The following is an 18,260-nucleotide window of genomic DNA, read 5'->3' as shown; positions in this document are numbered from 1 at the left end:
CTCTCTCTCTCTCTCTCTCTCTCTCTCTCTCTCTCTCTCTCTCTCTCTCTCTCTCTCTCTCTCTCTCTCTCTCTCTCTCTCTCTCTCCCCCTAAAGGAAATTGCCTGGCATGGTGAGCTCAGTACAGGCAGCCCTGGCGTCCAACAGAATTATGTGCAACGAAAGCCCGAGCAAGAGCAGCAAGGGGTCGCACGGCCGTTTGAGATATACTACATGCACATCAACTTCCACGGGCGAGCGGATCAAGACATCACAAGACAAGAGATTCATGTGAGAGAAAAAGGGAGCCTTCATATTTTGGGGCGGAGCACACAGACAAACGTTACGCTTGCTGGATATTCCCCGAGGGCGGCTCTCCCTCCCAAGAAAAAAAAGATAAGGGGTATAATGTGTCATCTCGTGCATCTCAACCCATCCATACACCTCTCTCAATACGCCCCTTGCCTTTTCATCATGAGGCCCTGCTAGGATGCCGCACTCAAGGCTTTCAGTCCCTTCCACCCCAATCCTGCTCTCTCCCCATGGCCAGAGAGCTATCTCATGCATTGGTCGTCCCAAAAAAAAAACACAAGCCAGGTCATAAATAGCCATCATCCCTCCTGCAATAAATCAGACCGTCGCCATCCTTCGTGTCCACATCGCCAACACCATTGCTGCCGCCCTCTCCCGCCTTGCGTTTGCTTGAGCACTGCCCTTCCCGGCCGGCTGCCAAAAAAGGCAGCTACTCTGAGCGTCCATCTCCCGCGCCGCGACAAAGGAAACATAGCCGACTCCATCCTCTCATGCTGACATTCCAGCCAACTCAGAGACTCCAGATGGCAGCCCTTTCCATCCCGCCGCCGCGGAAACACCAACCGTCCCCCGTTCCGCCATGGCACCAAAAGGCCCTTCATTGCCTTTGCCATTACCATCAACAGTCCAAGGAGGCTGAGGGGAGAAAAAAAGCCCGGCAAAATCGGAGGAGCAGAAGCTCGTCCGATGCTTGACGGTAGCCAACACGCTAGCGTCGAAAAAGGGCAAGGGAAAGAAAAGAAATCCCTCCTCTTTCGGGGAGCAAAGGCAGCAAGGTAGAAAAAAAAAAAGAGCCCACCCATTTATATTGCTCGTGACCAAATAGCCGGCCACCTTCGGCACATGTCGCCGGTCCCATATGAGCCCTTCCGTAATGCAGATGCTGTTCAAAATGCACAAAAGTCCGACCAACCCATGAAAATCTGTAGTGAAGAACAAGGAGAAAGAGTAACAGTAGAACCGAATGCGTGTGCTGGCAACCTCTCGGGGTCTGGTGAATGCGCAAACGTAGCAATGCCCTCTCAATCTCTATCGATGCTTTGCATGAAACAGAGACAGAGAAACACAAGAAATAGAGGAAAGGGAGAAAATAAATAAATAAAAAAGCCTAGTAAAACAGGCCGAAGTTGGGATGTGGTCACCCTTCTCCTATTGGCTCTCGTAAAGCCAGGTCTAAAAGATGTATGAAAACTCCGGACACCGGTCTGGCCGTGTCGAAGCCGAATGAGAAAATGAGAGGAGAACGGAGGAAAGTGATGTCCCGGTCGGCAACGAGAATGTTGGACGGAAGCAATGGCTGCTGCGTGGTTGAGCGTGTGTGTGTGCTTTCAGATAGACAGTAGTGGTTGCGCAAGGAGGTGAGCAAGTCCATCATCCAGAGAAACTCTCTCCATGTACGTCAATCTTCTTGGCCGTCTCGGTGCTTCCGATACTAGTGTTGGTATCCCTCCTGCGCGCAGCGAGCGCCAGGCCTCCCAAGGGTGCGTGGTGGGGGTGCGAGACCTGAGGTGGGGGAGAAGGAAGCTTCTTGGGCGCCGCCTTCTTCTTGGATTTGGCCATGAACATGAGACCGTCATCGTCGCTATCGCTGTCGTCATCATATTTGCCACCGGAAGCCGAGGCCGAAAGGCTCACGGACCGACGAGGACGCGCACCCTTGGTGCCGACAGCAGGGGCCGGGTCGATACGCACGGCAATGGTTTCCGAATCGGTGTGGTGGTCAAGAGGAAACTCGGTCAGGGTCTCTTTGCCTGGGGCTGGTGGCGTAAGAGAATCGGTCGTGGCCAAGAGCGATGACCTGCTGACGATACCAGGATTGCCCAGGAAGTCGCCCTCAACGTCGGCGGAGACAGAGCTAGCTCCACTCATCAGCGCCGGCAGTGAGGGGTCCGACTGGTACGCTGGCATGACGTCGACCTTTTCTCTCGAGTTGGTCGGCGCCGTGTGGCACAGCGGGCTGGCGACAACACTGGGGCTCGTCATGGGCGTCGCGATGGCTCCAAACGAAGTCACGCTTGAGGACACGGCCATCGACATGGTCTCCTCCCTGGAAGGTGGCTGCGAGTGCCCTTCCTGGCTCATGCCATCGTCAGTCGGAGATGGCGGGCAGGGCACACGGGACGGTTCGGTCTTCAACATGGCCGGGCGAACGGGAGAGGGCTGCTCGATTGGTTGCTGTTGGTGGCGGTGAGTGTCCGCTTGACCCTCAGGGTCCTCGAATGGACTCCGAAAGCTCAGTGGCGTTGTGGATCGGGCCGTGGACGGCTCAGAGTCTGATTTGTGCGTGGCCGTATCGAGACGAAGTGCAGTCAAGATGCGGTCGTTTTGCTTCATGCCCAGGTATGGCTTGTGGTGGTACATGTGGTGATGGTAGGCCGAAGACAGACGGGGCATGAAGCCGAGAGAGTGTGTCGAGTTCTCCCGGACGGCAACAAGATCGATCGAACGCGTGTGTCGAGGAGACCGCGGCGGCTGCTGCATGCTTCCCGGGGCGACAGCGGTGCTGAGGGCCACCATGGCGCCGGCGTGCTTGTCGACGTTGGGGAAAACAAGCCCGGCCCGGTCCATGGATTTGGCGCGCGAGCAGTCGTCGGAGGAGATGGAGGCCTCGCGGCCCTTCCTAGCGCCCGAAAGCCTAGCGACTTCATCTACGATGCCGGTAATTCCGGGACTCGGAGGCACCGTGTGTGCGACTCGATACTCCTGCAGGCTAGGTGTCAGGCTGAGAAACGAGCTTCCAATCGAACGCGCATGGGAATGTCTCTTGGGTGGTGGTGGTTTCGCAGGACCAAACGAAGGGGCGTCGCTGGAGTCGGGGTGGTAGTCTGGAAGGAGCTCGTTTGCGTGGATCGAGGGCTTCCTACCGAGTGACATGCATAGAGGGGAACTGAGGCTCTGCGGCGACTCCAAAGGGCTCGCAGTCACGCTCTGGGAGAGCGGATGCTCCGTCTGCTGCACCTGCGTCACCGTGGCGAAGTAGTCGTCAGGGCGGATACTCTTGCGACGGATGTCGCGTGGGTAGGCGGACGGCTGGTTCGATGCGCTGTCTCCGGCGGAACTGGCAACACTACTGTCGGCTCGCCTGCGCGAGGCCGCAGAAGCGCCGTCATCATGATCTCGCTTGTGGTGCATGACCTTGCCAACCGCCTTCTTGACCGCCGACTTGGCCCTCTCGAGGAAAGTGAGCGGCACGACGGCGCGCCCAATCTCCTTCTCGTCGACCTCGATCTGCTTGCCAGACATCTTGCGCGAGGGGTCCGTCTCATCGATCCAGGCGTGCGGGACACCCCGGACAACCCAAGGGTGGGACTTGACGTCTCGAAGACGGATCCTGTGATCGGGGTTCCTGGTGAGCATGCGCCGGAGCAGATCGAGCAGGTCGTCCTCGATGTCCTCGTACGCAGGGTCGTCGTCATCCCGGTAAGGCTCGCTATTAACTCTCTTGTACAGGGAGACTTTGCTGGGATCCGTGAAGGGGAAGACGGGCCGCAGCCGGCGGCGTGGAATGAAGGCGTCTTCCTTGGCGATCTTCTTGAACATGGAGTACTCGTCCTCGGCCATGAAGGGGATGCGAGCGAAAATGATGCAGTAGAGCGTCACGCCAAGCGACCAGATGTCAATCTGCTCCGACACCCGAGGCGGTTCCTTGTCGAGATTATCGACGTCGGTGTAGCAGAGCTCAGGGGCGAAGAATGCGGGCGTCCCCACCGTCTTGGAAAGCTCCCGGTCGTCGTCAAAGTCAAGGGCCTCGGACTCGGACACCAGGTCGTCAGGCTCACCCTCTCGAATGGGCCGCCCAAAGTAGGAGACGCCAAAATCAGAGATCTTGACCTTGAAGTCCTTGGTCCAAAGAAGATTCGCGGGCTTGATGTCGCGATGCACGACCCCGTTGTAGTGGAGATATTCGAGTCCGAGGATGGTGTCTCGGAAAGCCGACCGTGCATTCTCGATGGTGAAGCACGGCACGTACGAGAAGTCGTCGACGAAGGGGTCGTGAGGGGGTGTAGCAAAATCCACCGAAGACATGTGCGAGATGATCGAGTCTGCCATGCTGGGAGAGCGCGCCCTGAGAGTGGAGCTTCCGCCTTGATCGTCGGCGTAAGCCCCGTACATGGTTCCCTCGAGGGTTGGGGGCAACGATGCGACATCCGTATCGGCATACCCGTGGCTAGGTATGGGGACCGATTCGGCTTGCGCTGCCTGGCTCCTCGAGAGGGACCTCGACGACTGGGTGCGAGATGGGGCTTGCGAAACCGCCCTGGACCTTGGGAGCGATGGTTCAGGCTCGTCATCGTCGAACGAGGCGCCATACTCGAGGCTCCAATAGTCACCCGAATCCGTCTGCGCCTTGGCGGCCGTCTTCATCCGCTTGACCTCGGTCTTGGCACGCTTCCGCTGCAGAGAGCACAACTCTTCCTCCTCGGCAACGATGGACTCGCCGCGAGTGCTCTTCTCGATCATGCGCCGCTCAAGGTCGCAGATGCGCGGCAGACCCTTCTTCCTCCACGTGATTTCGCCATGCTCGACATGCTCCAGGACCATGTAGATCTTCTCGAGTTCCGGGTCGTCGATGACTTCGAGGAGGGCGACCACATTGGCATGTCGGATCTTCTTGAGAATGGCAATCTCTCGCTTCGTGTTCCTCTGGGGGTCCTCGGCGGTGACCTTGCCCAGTCGGCGCTTCTTGGAGTAGCGGGGGATGATCTTGATGGCTACGGTCTCGCCCGTGTGGGTGTTGCGGGCTCGCTTGACCTTGCCGTGCTGGCCGCGGCCAATCTCCTCCATCACTTCGTACTGGTTGATGTGCTTGCGCCCCGTGGTGAAGTCCCTGTCGACGGTGGCGGTCGAAGTCCTGCCGAACGTGTGATGGTGAGTTACCCGAACCAGAGGTTACCAAACTGTAAAGCGGAAAGCAATCCCTTTTGTGGGGGAGGCAGGGCTCTATACGACTTACTCTCGAACTTTGCGAGTCTGCAGTGGATGCAGAAACGGGCTTTCGGCCCTCGAGGCACTGGCGGCCGGGGCACCCTCGGACATGTGCTGCGGGGGTATCATGTTCAGGCGCGAGACGGTCGCGCTGAAGAGGCCGGGAGACGACACGGGAGTGCTGCTAGCGGTTCTCGACGGGACGTGCGATGGCTGCGATGGGAGCTGAGCGCCCTGCAGGTGCGGGAAGGAGGAGGTCCTCGACTGGTGCGGCTCCATGTTGAACGAGAAGTCGGCGAGGCCGGCGAGTCCACGAGCAGATAAGACGAAAGGGGTGGCGGGGCGGCGCCTTGTTTGACGGGAAAGAAAGCGAAATGTCGGGGATTCGGATTACTACAAAACCATGATCGCTGGGGACAATCCGACACAGGGTCGCTTTGTCGGATCGGGAGGCGTTATGCGGTCGCGTTTCGTGGCTGAATATCGATGAGGGTGGAGGGCGGAGGACCGGAAAGTCTACCGCGCCGGTGATGTCGGCCAGTAGACGGAGATCGGGGTGTGTTTGCGTGCGCGGGCGGTGATGGCGAGGGATTGCCGCTGAGGGGGTGGCGTGGCGGATCGAACAACTTTAAAAGGGACGAGAAAAAAAGTTTGTGGTTGTGCGTGGTCGCGGCGCTCGGCCACCTGCGGATGCGGCGGCAGTGGTGCCAGCCAGTTCGGAAGCGGCTGGTTGCACAACAACTGGCGAGTGGCTTGTTCGAATCGGAACTGTTCGAATCGGAACCGGATTGACGAGGCACAGACTTTGACGAGTTTCTCCGGGGCGGGCGGCAGTGGACGAGAAGGGATTGCTTCGTGGCAGAAGACGGAACGTAGATGGACGTTGGTGAAAAGGGACAAAAGGCTTTGGGGGGAAAAGTCGGGTGGGTAGAGGAGAGGAGACTACAGAAGAGCGGCGGCGAGAGAGAGAGAGGCTAGGACAGGGTGGGATGAAATGGGGCCTTGGGAGAAAAGAGAATGGGGATGGAGGGGCGGCTTTGGGAACAGCCAAACACAGGCGGGCAGTCGAGTCCACCAAGAGGCTTGACGTAGGTATGTGGGTGGGGACGGGCAGGCTGGGCCAGGGTGACCCATGCAGAGGCGAGCTGGGAGGGGCCCAGCCCGGCAGGGGGAGGGGTGGCCAGGCTTATCGCGGTAATCCTGGGAGCGAGCTTGTGCTCATTGGGTGCTCGCAGGGGTGCCTGCCCGGGGCGGCCAGTTGTTGGTTGGCGGCAATGCGGAGAGGGAGAGGGCGTTTCTGGAAGCGGTGGTATCAAATCTGCATTCCGTCAGTCTGTTTGCCTGCCGTGGACGAGTGTGTTCTGTATCTTGCCGTGCCCATTGGACGACAGTCGCGCATATTGGCACAAGTTTAGGCACCGCGAGCAGATAACACGCACGACACCAGGCATGAGAGTCCCTCCAGTCCCTCCCTCTTGGGACGGCTACATCCGCGCGCGGACACGGGCGCCCTCTCTTGTCTTGAGCGCGCCCTCGTCCTTGTCTTAGCCGGTCTGAACACGGCAAGCGGGCAGGAGTGGGCCGCCGCATAGGTACCTAACGCCAGGTAGCTGCCGCCAAGTACTCGACCGCCAAGTACCAGGCCTCCTGTACTCTATACTGTGCTTATAACACACCACAGACAACGGGTACCGCCGGCCAAATGGAGCCACACCCAAGAAAACATCGGGCGGCGCGACACAGACAAAGAATGGAGATTTTCGAGTCATGGTTCTTCGTGCTCTCTCGCTCACCTGCTTTCAGCCCGTGAATCGTTCGAGGCCCCCTCCCAGATGGAAAGCCAGATTCTTCCAAGTTCTTTCCAGATTTTTGCTGTGTCGACAGTCGCCCAAAGTCCGCGCCCATCGACCGACCGCCCATATGATTTAAAGCTCACAAACCTACGTGATCATCCTTGAGTATATCGCGACAAGATTGAGGGGCGGAGGTCCGTTCCCCCTGGCCTCCGTGATCTGACCACGATCTCGACCCACCCCCCACCCAATCACGCCCCAGGAGAAAAAAGCAATCTTTGTTATTTTTCGTTTTTGTTGGTCCGCTGGGCCTCCTCTCGTTGGTCGCCCAGAATGGGCAGGTACCTGTTGACAAAGCTCAATTGCTGGGAGCTCGGATTGTGGGCTTCCCAGTGGCCCGTGGTCTCCCGGCTCAGGCCGAGCCAACTGCAAGTGCACGATAACGGGAGGAAAGAAAATCGTGGCCTGTGATTCGACATCAGCGGGTAGGGAAGAGCGACGCCCACCGCCCGCAAGATTACACAGTACACGTCGGCAGCATAGGGGCTTGCTCCCAATGAGCCACGAACGCGTTCCCGATTTTCTGCAGGACCCTGACGGGACCCTCGCTACCTGGGAAACGGCAATTCGCGGTCAAGAAAGGGGAGGATGAATGGGGGAAAATTGGTGCGAATTGCTGGTACCGAGGACGGTGCTCCGGAAAAGGAGCTGTCTTGCGTTTGTGACGGTGTAGACAGCTGGGAGGTGGCACCTACCTCGTAGGGAGCTGTAGCTGTCGTCTCCTATTGTGCTTCCAGTGCACCATCCAATAGCGCCAATTGGGAGACCGACTCCATCTGGGTCCATCAATTGTACTCCGGTTGGCGTGTGGACAATGCAGCGAGTCCCCGCCCAAGCTCGAGGTCACCTGTGGCGCTCGCTCCCGCCAAAGGGGGACATGCCGAGTCCAGACCAGTCCATTTCAGCCCTTGGGCAGGGTGTGCGCTCCCAACCGCCGAGCGGCGCTAGCGAACGAGCAAAAAAGGGACCTGTTAGGGTCACCGTCGACCGGTCGTTGTCGGCGTTGTCGTCGTCGGCAGGGGCGAGCAGGGGCCCGCGGTCACGATGCCGCCAAAATGCCAGCACACAAAGGCAAGCCTCTCGGCCAACCTGTCCGCCAGCAGCCGAGCACTAGCTCCGAGGGACAGGGTCCCAGACCGCAGAACACAGACCTCCCTCGTCCCCTCCTAGTGCTCCCGCCGCCTGGAAATGCGACCCGGCCAGGCTGCCTATGCGGTAGCCCGCTTCCTCGGATAGCACTGACATTGTCGCCGTGCGTCGCGACCACCTACCGCCACACAGACGTTTTCGGGGGCTCCTCTTTTTTTTCGTCGGGGATTATCAGGCGCAAGGCAACTCCCTAGAGCAGCCGGCCAGAGAGGGCCCACGGGCTCCCGAATCGGCTGCTCATCTGTCGTGGGAGCCAAAGCACCGTGACTAGCAATGGATGCGAGACGATCCGCTTGTCCGGTACCCTCTAATCAAACCCTGCTCAGCCGCTGGCTGCCCTGTCTACGGCTGGGCTACACGGCGGGAGGAGGAGCGAGATACCCTCGCTTCTTTAATGAACCCCAAGCGCCGGCTGACGGCGTGAACACCCCCTCGATGCCAGCGGAGGTGGTGCCGACGGGAAACCCATTCTGGGCTAGCGTGCGTCCAAAAAAGCTGGCAAAAAGCAGCCGGCCGGTTTGTGCTGTCTGTCCCATCGCCGTCCGCTCTTCTGCACCCTGCATGCCTACATCATCCCGAGGGTCAGTGACCCTGCACAACGTTCTCTGCCACCCTCGTGCCCCCTTCTGATCCCTCTGCCCGGATCGTCCTTTGGGCGCTGTTGCAGGAAGGAAAATTCCAAACCCCCAAAAGGGAAAAAGAGTAGAGACATGGCGACAGGGGGTCGTTCAACGGTTTGGACGAAGGGGCGTTGACCGGAGAGGGGCTGGATGCAATATGCGACACCAATGAGAAGGCGAGAAACATAAAAGAAAAAGGCGAAAAACGACACCCTCAATTCCTTTCCCTTTCCTTTCTTCATCTCGCACACGGCTTCCCCGATCGGGACCCTCCGGTTGCGACGATGCCCCGTTCACGTCTCGCGAACCATTGGAGCCAAGCGATGCGGGGGAACACGGCCGCTCACCGGCAGAGTGAAAACAGCCACAAATTTGGCGGCGGCAGCGACGACGACGATTCTGGCTTGAGAGGTTGTCGCAGTACCCGCGACATGCAGCAATCGTCCGTTCGGGTTGCCGTGGACCACGCGATAAGAAGCATGATGGCGACGGGCTTCTGCGGGCCATACTACCTGCACTATAGGCATTTCAAGGCCCCTTCTGCATGCCCAGACATGGTTTAGATTAGAACATCACGTCTCCCGGCCTTGGGACTCGCCCGCGTTCCTTGATGCGCCTTTTCTTTTTCCTGCTTGCCTCCCTGGTTTTTGACGGTGGGTGCTGCAGTGGTGGTGCAGCGGTGCAGTGAAACCTCATGGCTCCGCTCCATGCCCGCCGCCCTCAATCCGAAATCCCCAGTCGACTGCTCTGCTGTGGTCCCGCTCCCCGCCTTATCCCCACCCACCCCACCATTTTTCGTCGTGTCGCCCCTTTGGTTGATCTCCCAGGCCCTGACGACGCTAAAATGGTGTCGCTGAGCGATGGCAGAGGGCGACGGTCGATCCTCGCCCCAAAGTCTCCACTGCCGCCGAGAGCCTGCCTCCCGTCACGTCCGCAGAGATGCGACCCTCTCTGTTTGCTGCTCCGCGTATCGGCCTGGTGCAGCTTGGTCGAGGGGTCTCACCGGCAAGGGAAGTATGTACATACGTGTGTATTGTACTGTACCGAGACCAGGACGATACCTGCGACTAACACGCAACCGACACTGCTCACCTTGGCTCCTCCAATGTACTCTCAAGTAGCGACGCCGGTCCCAGTTCGCAAGTTCACGCTGAAGACTGTCTGTCCCCCGTCTGCCGTTCGTCCCCCCTTCGCTCTCTTTCCTTGGGCAAAACACACCCATCAAGTTTCCGCGGTAAGCGACGACAGGGCCCCACCTCGCCTCTGCGACAATTGGAACACTTTGCACGCGATATCTCCGCACCCATTCCTTCTTGGCGGGCCCGGTGCTTCGAACCCATAAGCACCTTGTTCTTTTATTTTTATTACCGTTACTCCCTCATATGTGATCCCACCTCTGCTCACGCATGGGTATCCGCAGGCTTGCGCGAGTTGCGTCAGTCAGCGCGGACATGGTACAGACAGTACCTCGGGGCGATGTACCTCGCTGCCAGAGGCAGAATGAAAGGGAATGATCCGAGACAGAGGCCGACGGGGCCATAGACACTTCCTGCTGTCCCCCCGCGCATGATGATGCTTCGGCGACCCAGCGGCGGCGAGGCACTTGACGCCGTTTTGACGTCAATTCACAGTCACCCGTCTCTGCAAAAATGTCCCGCCCCCAGCCGTGCGCGGGCTCGAGGCACCTAGTCGCCCTTCTTGTGAAGCCCGCAGGCTAGCCCACCCGTGCCCCGCGCTGCTGGCAGGATTGGGGGAAAAGAGAGAGAGAAGGTATCAGTCGGCAAATTGTTTTGCTGCGCTGCAACATCCTGTGGCCGGTGAACAAGCATCCATCGCACGTCCTAGGCGGCAGGCTTGGTGCTCTGATGGTGGATGGGCCACAGATGATCGACACCCGCTTCAAAGCGAGGGCCGAAGTGACAGGTCAGTTTTTCCCAACATTGGTACCCTAACAAGGCCCTGCAACTGAGCATGTTTGTTCGTTTTCTCTCCCCTCTTATCGGCGGCCCGTCATTTCTTTCATTTCTGCTCAGAGTGCCCCGGCCTAGCTCATTCTATGTTCCCCTTCACGCCCAAGCTTCTTTGCCGCCCCTTGGTCCGGCTACCACCATCACCTGCGCCGCCAGCGCCATTCTCTGGTATCATGTCGTCAAGGTATGGCTGAGGAGGGTCACTACGCAAGGGCAATTTGTGATTCCGCATCTCCCCGCCAGCCGCAATTATAGACAGGGGTAAGCAGGTGGTGATAACAGCTGCGATTCCAGAAGCGAGGAGGAGCAAAGAGCCCATCGTTTCTCCGCATCCCATATTGTTTCTCTTGATGTTTCTTGCTCAACCACACACCCCCCTGCCAACCGTTTTAATCTTAAGCCGTGCCTGGCCATCTGACGATTTGGGCCGACCGGAGATGGGAGAAGAAAAAAAAGGACGGGCAAGGTAGGGCACAAGGCAAGGCAGGACGGGGCAGGGTCAGATCACAGAATCAGCTTTGTCGCACACCTTCTCTAGTCAAGGGCACACGGCGTGCATCCAGTCCAGGAGAGGCAGCCCGCGCTATCGGGCGGCGCCAGTCTCGTTCCTGTGCTGCCCAACCCGCCCGCACCTCTCTCTTTCCTCTCAGCCTGTCGGCTCCCACTTTGGGTTTTCCTTGCCTTAGCTTCCTTGAAACGAAGCAGAGAAGCACGGTAGACTACCGCACCTCATTTCGCGCGTCCACCTTGTTCCTATTCCGATTTAGGCCGTCCCCTCCCCCTGGTAATAGCATGGGGAGTGAGTGGGCTAGGCTAAGCTGGGGGCTGACCGGGTTGTCCGCCGCCTTTCGCTCAAACAAGCAGGTGTACCCGGTGAGGATGGGTGATGTGATGGGGTTGGTTTTTTTTTTTTTTTTTTGCTTACGGATCGTAATGCTTACCACACAGGACCCGCGGCATGGGATCCTCCATCATTAGGTACCCCAGATTACCCACCGCCGGGGCAAACCATCCCCGTGGGCGGCGCGGCGACGAGCTCCTGGCTGGGCTGACTCTTGGACTGGGCTTGGGGCTGGGCAGCCCTGCAAGCCCTGTTGCGCCCACGCCCCAGAATCAAGGTCGAGAGATAGCCAGCCTTGCTCGCCGCAAACCAATAGCCCGTTCCCACCCGCGCCGCCTGCCTGTCCCGTCCGTCCTTGCCGAGCCTGGATCCCATCTTTTCGTGTGTCCGTTCAAGGTTCAAGGTTCACAGCTCCAGCCGCGCGACTCGGTTGCTTTTATTCAACTACGTAGCGGCGCCTTTTCTTTTTTTTGCTAGCTGTTTTGCTTTTGAGGGCGTGACCCCTCTCGTCTGAGCGCGGGTAAAGCTCGGTGGCTGTTCCCTTTTAGCTTCCAGCTGTCTGCGCTGGCGTGGAAGCGCGGGGACCTTCGAATGAACAAAAAAAAAAAAGATACAAATGTTAGCGGCGGACGTATGTGACTACTACGCCTTTTGGGTGTGGTAGGATCACCACCAGCAACCTGGCTCGAGGTCGCCTAATTGCTAGGGGGAGAGAGCGCCGCACGAGGCTGAGAGGGCGAGCCGGGGCTCCGAGATAAATCGAGAAGCTTAGTCTCGGGCCACCACTTCTTTTAATCTTTCTGGTCTCTCTCCCCATCGATTCTCGTATCTTTGGAAATAAAACCCGCGCAGCGAAATCACACGATACGGCAGGTTTGGTGACGAGAGCCTTTCCCCTCCGGGAGCAACCACGCACACCTCGCACACGCATCGCCCTGCAGCCTTCCGGGGTATGATGTGTACCGTGCTTTTTTGGGCCACGCACCTTTTGACACACACACACACACATACACACACATGGTTGTGCCTTATCATGACTGAACACTCCCTCCACCCCCTTGTCGCATGAGAAAGCTAACACCCAGCTTGGGCACGGTCAGACAGCCACATTCCTGCGCCGTCACAATCCATCTCCATATAGCACGCGGCACTATTGAATAAGCCCCAAGGAAGCCGTCGCGCCCCACCACCACTACCACCACTACCACTTCGACGCATTTCCGCTTTGGCTCTCGTTAGCCCTCATGGGCGCGAAGCGAAAAAAAAAACAGGCCCGCGAGATGTTGTCTGTCCTGAACTGAACAGTCCGCCCGTCTTTCTAATTGTGGCCAGGGTGGTGGTGGCCCTGCGGTCTTGGTTAGTGGGCTGGGCTGAGTGGTTGGGCACGGGCCTCGATGGCTGGGGTGTGGTGGGAGAAGTGGGTCGGCCCAATTGCAACCGGGGGCCATCCTCGTCAGAGATTGGCGAGAACAACCAGGACCCGCCCATCCTTTCACATGCCTCTCGCGAACGAAAAAAGAAAAAAGGAAAAAGAGAAAAAGAAAAGAAAAAAACAAAAAAAGTAAAAAGGAAAAAGGCTACAGAAAAAGAAAAGTACAGAAGAAGCGGGAACGAGCGCAGGCCAAGCAAGCAAAATGCGACTGTCTTTCAGGACTGGCTGACCAACTGAAACCACAGCACCAAGAGCTATAGTATGGCGGAGGTGAGGGGTGGCCGTGCCGGATAAGCGTGCTGCTGCTTGCTAGCTCTTTTCGCTTTCACCAACCGGCTTTTTGCTTCATATCCTCTCCATGCTAAACCCGGGCGGGGCGCCACACGCACACATTCTCACTGCCCACTGCGATTGAGGCCGACCTGGGGGGCTCTCCTCACCTTCTTCCGCCAGGGCTGGTCGCTGTCGTCGGGCGCTGTGATTGGTGAATGGTGCGAGGGGCCGTGCACCGCGCTACGCTGATGTTTCGGAATGGAAACCCCCGCTAAGGCCGCGCTGGGCTTAGCGTTCTCTTTTCTCTCCATCTTTCCCTCCCATCTTCGTGCTCTGTGCGAGCCCTGCTCGCTCATCATCTCCATCCCTGCATCTCCATGACGGCCCTGCTGGTTTGCAAAGTTCCCGCTTGTACGAAAGCGGCCTAGACTGGGCTGGCCGTCATCAAGAGGGGCAAGGCAGCGCCCACCACTGGCTGGCCCTTCTGTCTTCCTGCACGTCATCTATCCTTTGCTCGGCAAAAAAACGAGAGAATAAAAACGATCAAACACCCAGCCTGGTTAATCCTAGTTGGGAAATCCGAAGGGAGGTCTGGCTTTCGCCTTTGGCCGGCCCTCGCGCCTTTTCTTAGCTCTCTCTGTGGCCCCAATTCCATGGTTCCGACTCTCCTGTTGCCATCCGCTGCACTGTTACAGAATATTCTCCGGCCTCTTTTTTTTTGTTCCCTTGCCCATCTGTCGTCGATCACTCTCGTATCTGTAAGTCAAGCTGTGAAGAAGCGAGGGGCCCTGTCGGATGGGGGGTGATGAGGGCTGTGGCTTTTGCGGGGGGTTTGGTGCCCTTGTCCCTGCTTCTACGCAATAGACTTTGCAAACAACTCACGCACAGGCTGCCGCCGATAATCGACCTTTTCTTTCCTTTTTCTTCGTGTCTTTCTTTTCCCTTTTCCCCTTTCTCCTAGGTATCGCAACCGGACAGGGGTTGGCCGTATCTATGTTCATAGGACGATAGCTGGCACCAAGATAAAGCTGGCAGAACAGAAAACAGGGGAACGACATGTGTAAGAAGATTGATGGCCTGCGTCATGCTCGATCGCTGCCAACCGCCGGCGCTACATGGCCCCGCCCCAATTCTCTGCTTTTTCTTGTTCTCACCTTGGTCACAGCTGGCTAGCCGCAGGTAACAAACCCCTTGCTGCCAGTTGGGGTTGCATGGCGACTTGGCGATACCTCCGTATGTGACATGTGATGCTGGGTGAGACCTCGTAGTTTGAGGTATCGCCTGGGGACGGAGTTCTCTTTTTTTCCTTCTTTTTTCTTGTTTCGTATGAGATGGGGCCAAGACAGCCAGACACACGCCCATCACCACCAGCCACTAGACCACTACGGCCCCCGTCCTCGCGCGTCTGGCGAATCACAGCTCCTCAACCTGTGCCCTGTCCCAGTTGTGCCACATTCTGTCTCTCAAATCGCACCGCACACCCACATAGGACGGGCGCCCACATGGGCAGACATGTGATCCAGAGCTCTTCTCGTGTGTCTACCAAACAGGTCCCTTTTCGAGACCCCGGGACCTCTTGCTCTCCTGTCCCCGGGCCGGCACACACTAGAGGTCAATACTCCGGTGTGATGTGTGTTACCCGAGTCGAGGCGGGGGATTCGCCCATCACAACCCGTCTCGACCGCATGCCTTCCTGTCTAAACCCCTTTATGCCTGTCGACACATCTGTCCTCTTCTGTCCATGTGCAGCTACAATCGGACCAGCTGTGTCCCAACATCCTCTGAGTTCCTCTGGGGGGATGTGGCTGCCAAAGTGGGCCGGTTGACAGGATGGATGGATGGACGGTCGAGTCAGTTGCTTGTTGCTATCCCACTCCTGGATGAGTGGCGCGCCCACACCACCTAGCTCCGAGACATACATATCATGGACAGAATGCTACCTACTAGCTGCCAAGCGTGCATTCTGGTGTTGCTTCCTCTCCATAGTGCTATGCAGCTATACCTATTTCCGTGCTGTGTGTGTGTGGGAGATACCTGCCTAGTAGGCTGGAGTCGAATGTCAAGTCGGCTGGCAAGGCCTCCAGGTGGTGTCCCCTTGCTACATACCTGCCCCGCAAGCAAAAGGTGATCTACAACGGGCGGTCGGGTGCCGACACGGTTCCCACCTTGGTCGGGGGGACGGCCGATATCACCTAGATTGGCCACCCCAAGCACAGTTGATCGGGTACGCGTAGCGGTCCATTCGCGTGAGAGAAGGGGCGGATCACCGACTCTCCATGCCCCTCCATCAGCGCTACCTGATCATCTCCCAGAAGATCTACGGAGCCGCCGCCGTCGCTGGAGAGGCAGCCAATCGATGGGCCAAGACACCTTCGCACCACACACACACACAAAGTTCCGCCGCTACTGGGAAACTCAGTCCGCATTCCGACCTGGGCGCTGGATCTTTGGGGTGTTGTGCAACAATCAACGGGCGAATACCATGTAGTAACCTGTCTCGTGGGGAGCGCCACACGAAAAAAATGAGGCTTGGTTTTTCACCACCAGTTCATCCATCGGTATCTCTTGACCAAAAGACTGGCTTTCGGTGGCGTGCCCACCACGCGGTGGACCACCACCCCATATCCTCGTTTGTGGCTGCCAAAGCCACACTCACCATCTTCCCTGTTCGAGCCTGTATCATGAGACTGTGGCCAAGTGGCCGGGTGGGTGCTGGCGGGTTTTGCGTCTGGACGCTGTGTGAGCCACAAGAAACACGAGCAAGATTTTCCCATGATCCGCTGATAAAGGAATGCCATGTGTTGCCCCAGGAGTAGAAGCTCCGTTAAGGTTCCCCTTAACCTCTGGATGTCATGGCGGAGACGCCAGTTCGATAGCGTTTGTCTCTGTTTGCAATCGCTGTCATTGGTTCCCCCAGACTTTTCCAGATGACGTATCCCACCCAGATCCAAACACATGACACGATGGACACGATCCCCCCCCCCTTCTATCGCACCGCTTAGCCACGGAAAACTCCTGATTCTGGGCATCTTTGTTGGAAAAGAACACTTGTCAGGCCATGTCGGTGTGAGGAAAAGAGCTTGAGCCGCGACATATGGAACAGGGAACAACCAGGCAGCCGTGTCGACCGCGTTCCCCTGGCGATATTGGCAGCCCAGTGCATACGCGACAAGTATTTGTAGCCTTTGGAAGCAGGTGTCACCCTTGTTTCTCCCAGGCCTTGCTTCCCAAGAATACTTTTCTGGATTCTTGGTGACGAGACTGGACGAAGTGTCTCGTCCTCTGCGGGGGGCCTAGAATAGCGGCCCATATGATGCGCATACCGTCATAATGGCCGATATCGCTTCTGCTGGGTCTGCCTAGTCGTTGGTAAATATAGTCTAGAATCGAGCAAAATGTCATCATACAGACACTTGACGGTATGTTTCCATGGCCAGGGCCTTGACTCTAGTCGCTAGCCCCAATGGCCTGGCTTGTTCACGATATCGACACAAGATATCGCACGAGAGATAGTCCATCGAGCCTGCTCACCGCCTACGTACATGTGGCGACTTTGAGTGGCTCGGCAACAAGACCGTGTATCAGTCGGGCGGTGATTCTTCGTCAACTCCGCACAAATAGCGTGCAGTACAAGGGTTATTGGGCTCTGAGTCGAAGCGCTCGCTCGTAGGGGGTTGGTATCCCGTAGATGGGAAGCCAAGGCTTGCGATTCGCAGTGAATACAGAATGATGGGGCGAGTCGCTACACCGACTATCCATCAACTTCCAAGAAAACATCCGTCTAATGGCTTCAAGTGCTGCACGGCCAGGCCCGCAGAGTCGGGGGATTACAGAGCAACTGCGCCATCGGCAGAAGAATAAACGAGGATATGGCGAGCTAGTAGGGCAACGACAACGTTCGTTGTATCCTCCGCATGGCCAGTGGCTAGGGACCTGTAGCGGCTTTGACCCCGACTAATATTCGAAGAATGGTCATTGACAGTCACTCTCCCAGCCGCTACGTCGGAGGTTTGGCTCATCTTGGTGCCGGCGAAGGGTCGGCAGTGCCACGGTTGGGTTTCCGACAATGACCACCAAGAGCTGCTGGTACAGCTGGTAGGCATTCTCCCGCTCCATGCTCCTACCGCCAACTGCTGGCCTGGCGTCCATGATGCGCTCGACCTCCCGTCAGGGACCTGCCGCCGGCGGCTGGACATGGATTGCGGCCCTTGTCGTCCCACTCGGGGCGTGGCGATGGCCGCCCTGAATGACAGCCCTCGCCGCCGGCGCCTTGTCCATGTCCCCATCTCGACCGTTGTGCTGGCCATGACGACGCGGTGCAGCGACTGGCTTTCGTGGTCATAATGCCGTCGCTTCTGTCCCCGCCAGAGGCTCGTGGCGGCCTCACCCCGTCCCTCGTTGACGGAGCCGCGGTCGCCCGATGGCGATGAAGGCACCGCTGTCGGCGTTCGTGGCCTTGACATCTCCGTCGCAGTCTCCCATGCACCTAGGCTAATTTCCCCGAAAACTCGGCGCAGGCAGTCTGAGGCCCGGCCTTCGGCTCCAAAGCAAGTCCCCCATTGTGGATTCGTGGAGGGTGTCGTCCTGGATACGTCGGTGGGGTTCGAGATACTCGTTTGTGGTGGCGACCAGTACTAGCGAGGCTATACAGGGGGCCGTCGCCTCTGTGTTTGAGGAGTTATATCTCACTAGTGCACAAAGGGGGTGGAGAGTTGGATATGCGTAGATTATTATCAACTTGGAGGGGGGTCCTCTTATGTTGTATTTAAAAATCTTCCTCAATGCTTAAAGATGTTTGCGGAAGGAGAATCTCTCGAGGAGTTTATGGCCGGAAGCCTTTCTAATATATGCCACGTAGCTGCCCACAGCATTGTGTAGCAGGCCCTCTCGGGTTTCACAAGCTTC

General features: G+C 57.7%; 6 protein-coding genes across 6 annotated transcripts; 1 reads left to right on the top strand and 5 right to left on the bottom strand.

Annotated features, from left to right (window-relative positions):
* Window positions 1–232: 232 nt before the first annotated feature.
* GGTG_10780 (CAMKK/META protein kinase) lies at window positions 233–6,141 on the bottom strand. The gene is made up of 2 exons (XM_009228656.1): window positions 5,246–6,141; window positions 233–5,143 (listed from the first exon to the last, which is right to left on the bottom strand). The coding sequence occupies exons 1-2, from the start codon at window positions 5,494–5,496 to the stop codon at window positions 1,663–1,665; spliced, it is 3,732 nt and encodes a 1,243-aa protein (XP_009226920.1). The 5' UTR covers window positions 5,497–6,141; the 3' UTR covers window positions 233–1,662.
* Window positions 6,142–7,913: 1,772 nt separating this feature from the next.
* On the bottom strand, window positions 7,914–8,315 carry GGTG_10779 (hypothetical protein; the record flags this gene model as incomplete). Its single annotated transcript, XM_009228655.1, has 2 exons — window positions 7,914–8,014; window positions 8,222–8,315. 2 exons carry the CDS (start codon window positions 8,313–8,315, stop codon window positions 7,914–7,916), a joined length of 195 nt encoding a protein of 64 aa, XP_009226919.1.
* An 847-nt stretch (window positions 8,316–9,162) lies between these two features.
* On the top strand, window positions 9,163–9,438 carry GGTG_10778 (hypothetical protein; the record flags this gene model as incomplete). The annotated part of the gene is made up of 1 exon (XM_009228654.1): window positions 9,163–9,438. One exon carries the CDS (start codon window positions 9,163–9,165, stop codon window positions 9,400–9,402), a length of 240 nt encoding a protein of 79 aa, XP_009226918.1. The 3' UTR covers window positions 9,403–9,438.
* Window positions 9,439–11,551: 2,113 nt separating this feature from the next.
* GGTG_10777 (hypothetical protein) lies at window positions 11,552–12,338 on the bottom strand. The gene has a single exon (XM_009228653.1). The coding sequence runs from the start codon at window positions 12,023–12,025 to the stop codon at window positions 11,798–11,800; it is 228 nt and encodes a 75-aa protein (XP_009226917.1). The 5' UTR covers window positions 12,026–12,338; the 3' UTR covers window positions 11,552–11,797.
* Window positions 12,339–13,477: 1,139 nt separating this feature from the next.
* GGTG_10776 (hypothetical protein) lies at window positions 13,478–13,714 on the bottom strand (the record flags this gene model as incomplete). Its single annotated transcript, XM_009228652.1, has 1 exon — window positions 13,478–13,714. One exon carries the CDS (start codon window positions 13,712–13,714, stop codon window positions 13,478–13,480), a length of 237 nt encoding a protein of 78 aa, XP_009226916.1.
* Window positions 13,715–17,182: 3,468 nt separating this feature from the next.
* Window positions 17,183–17,818, bottom strand: GGTG_10775 (hypothetical protein; the record flags this gene model as incomplete). Its single annotated transcript, XM_009228651.1, has 1 exon — window positions 17,183–17,818. The coding sequence occupies one exon, from the start codon at window positions 17,816–17,818 to the stop codon at window positions 17,183–17,185; it is 636 nt and encodes a 211-aa protein (XP_009226915.1).
* Between the last annotated feature and the right edge of the window lie 442 nt (window positions 17,819–18,260).

This window comes from Gaeumannomyces tritici (assembly GCF_000145635.1).
Source record: "Gaeumannomyces tritici R3-111a-1 unplaced genomic scaffold supercont2.6, whole genome shotgun sequence".
NCBI lineage: Eukaryota > Fungi > Ascomycota > Sordariomycetes > Magnaporthales > Magnaporthaceae > Gaeumannomyces > Gaeumannomyces tritici.
This window is presented reverse-complemented; position numbering and strand designations above follow the sequence as displayed.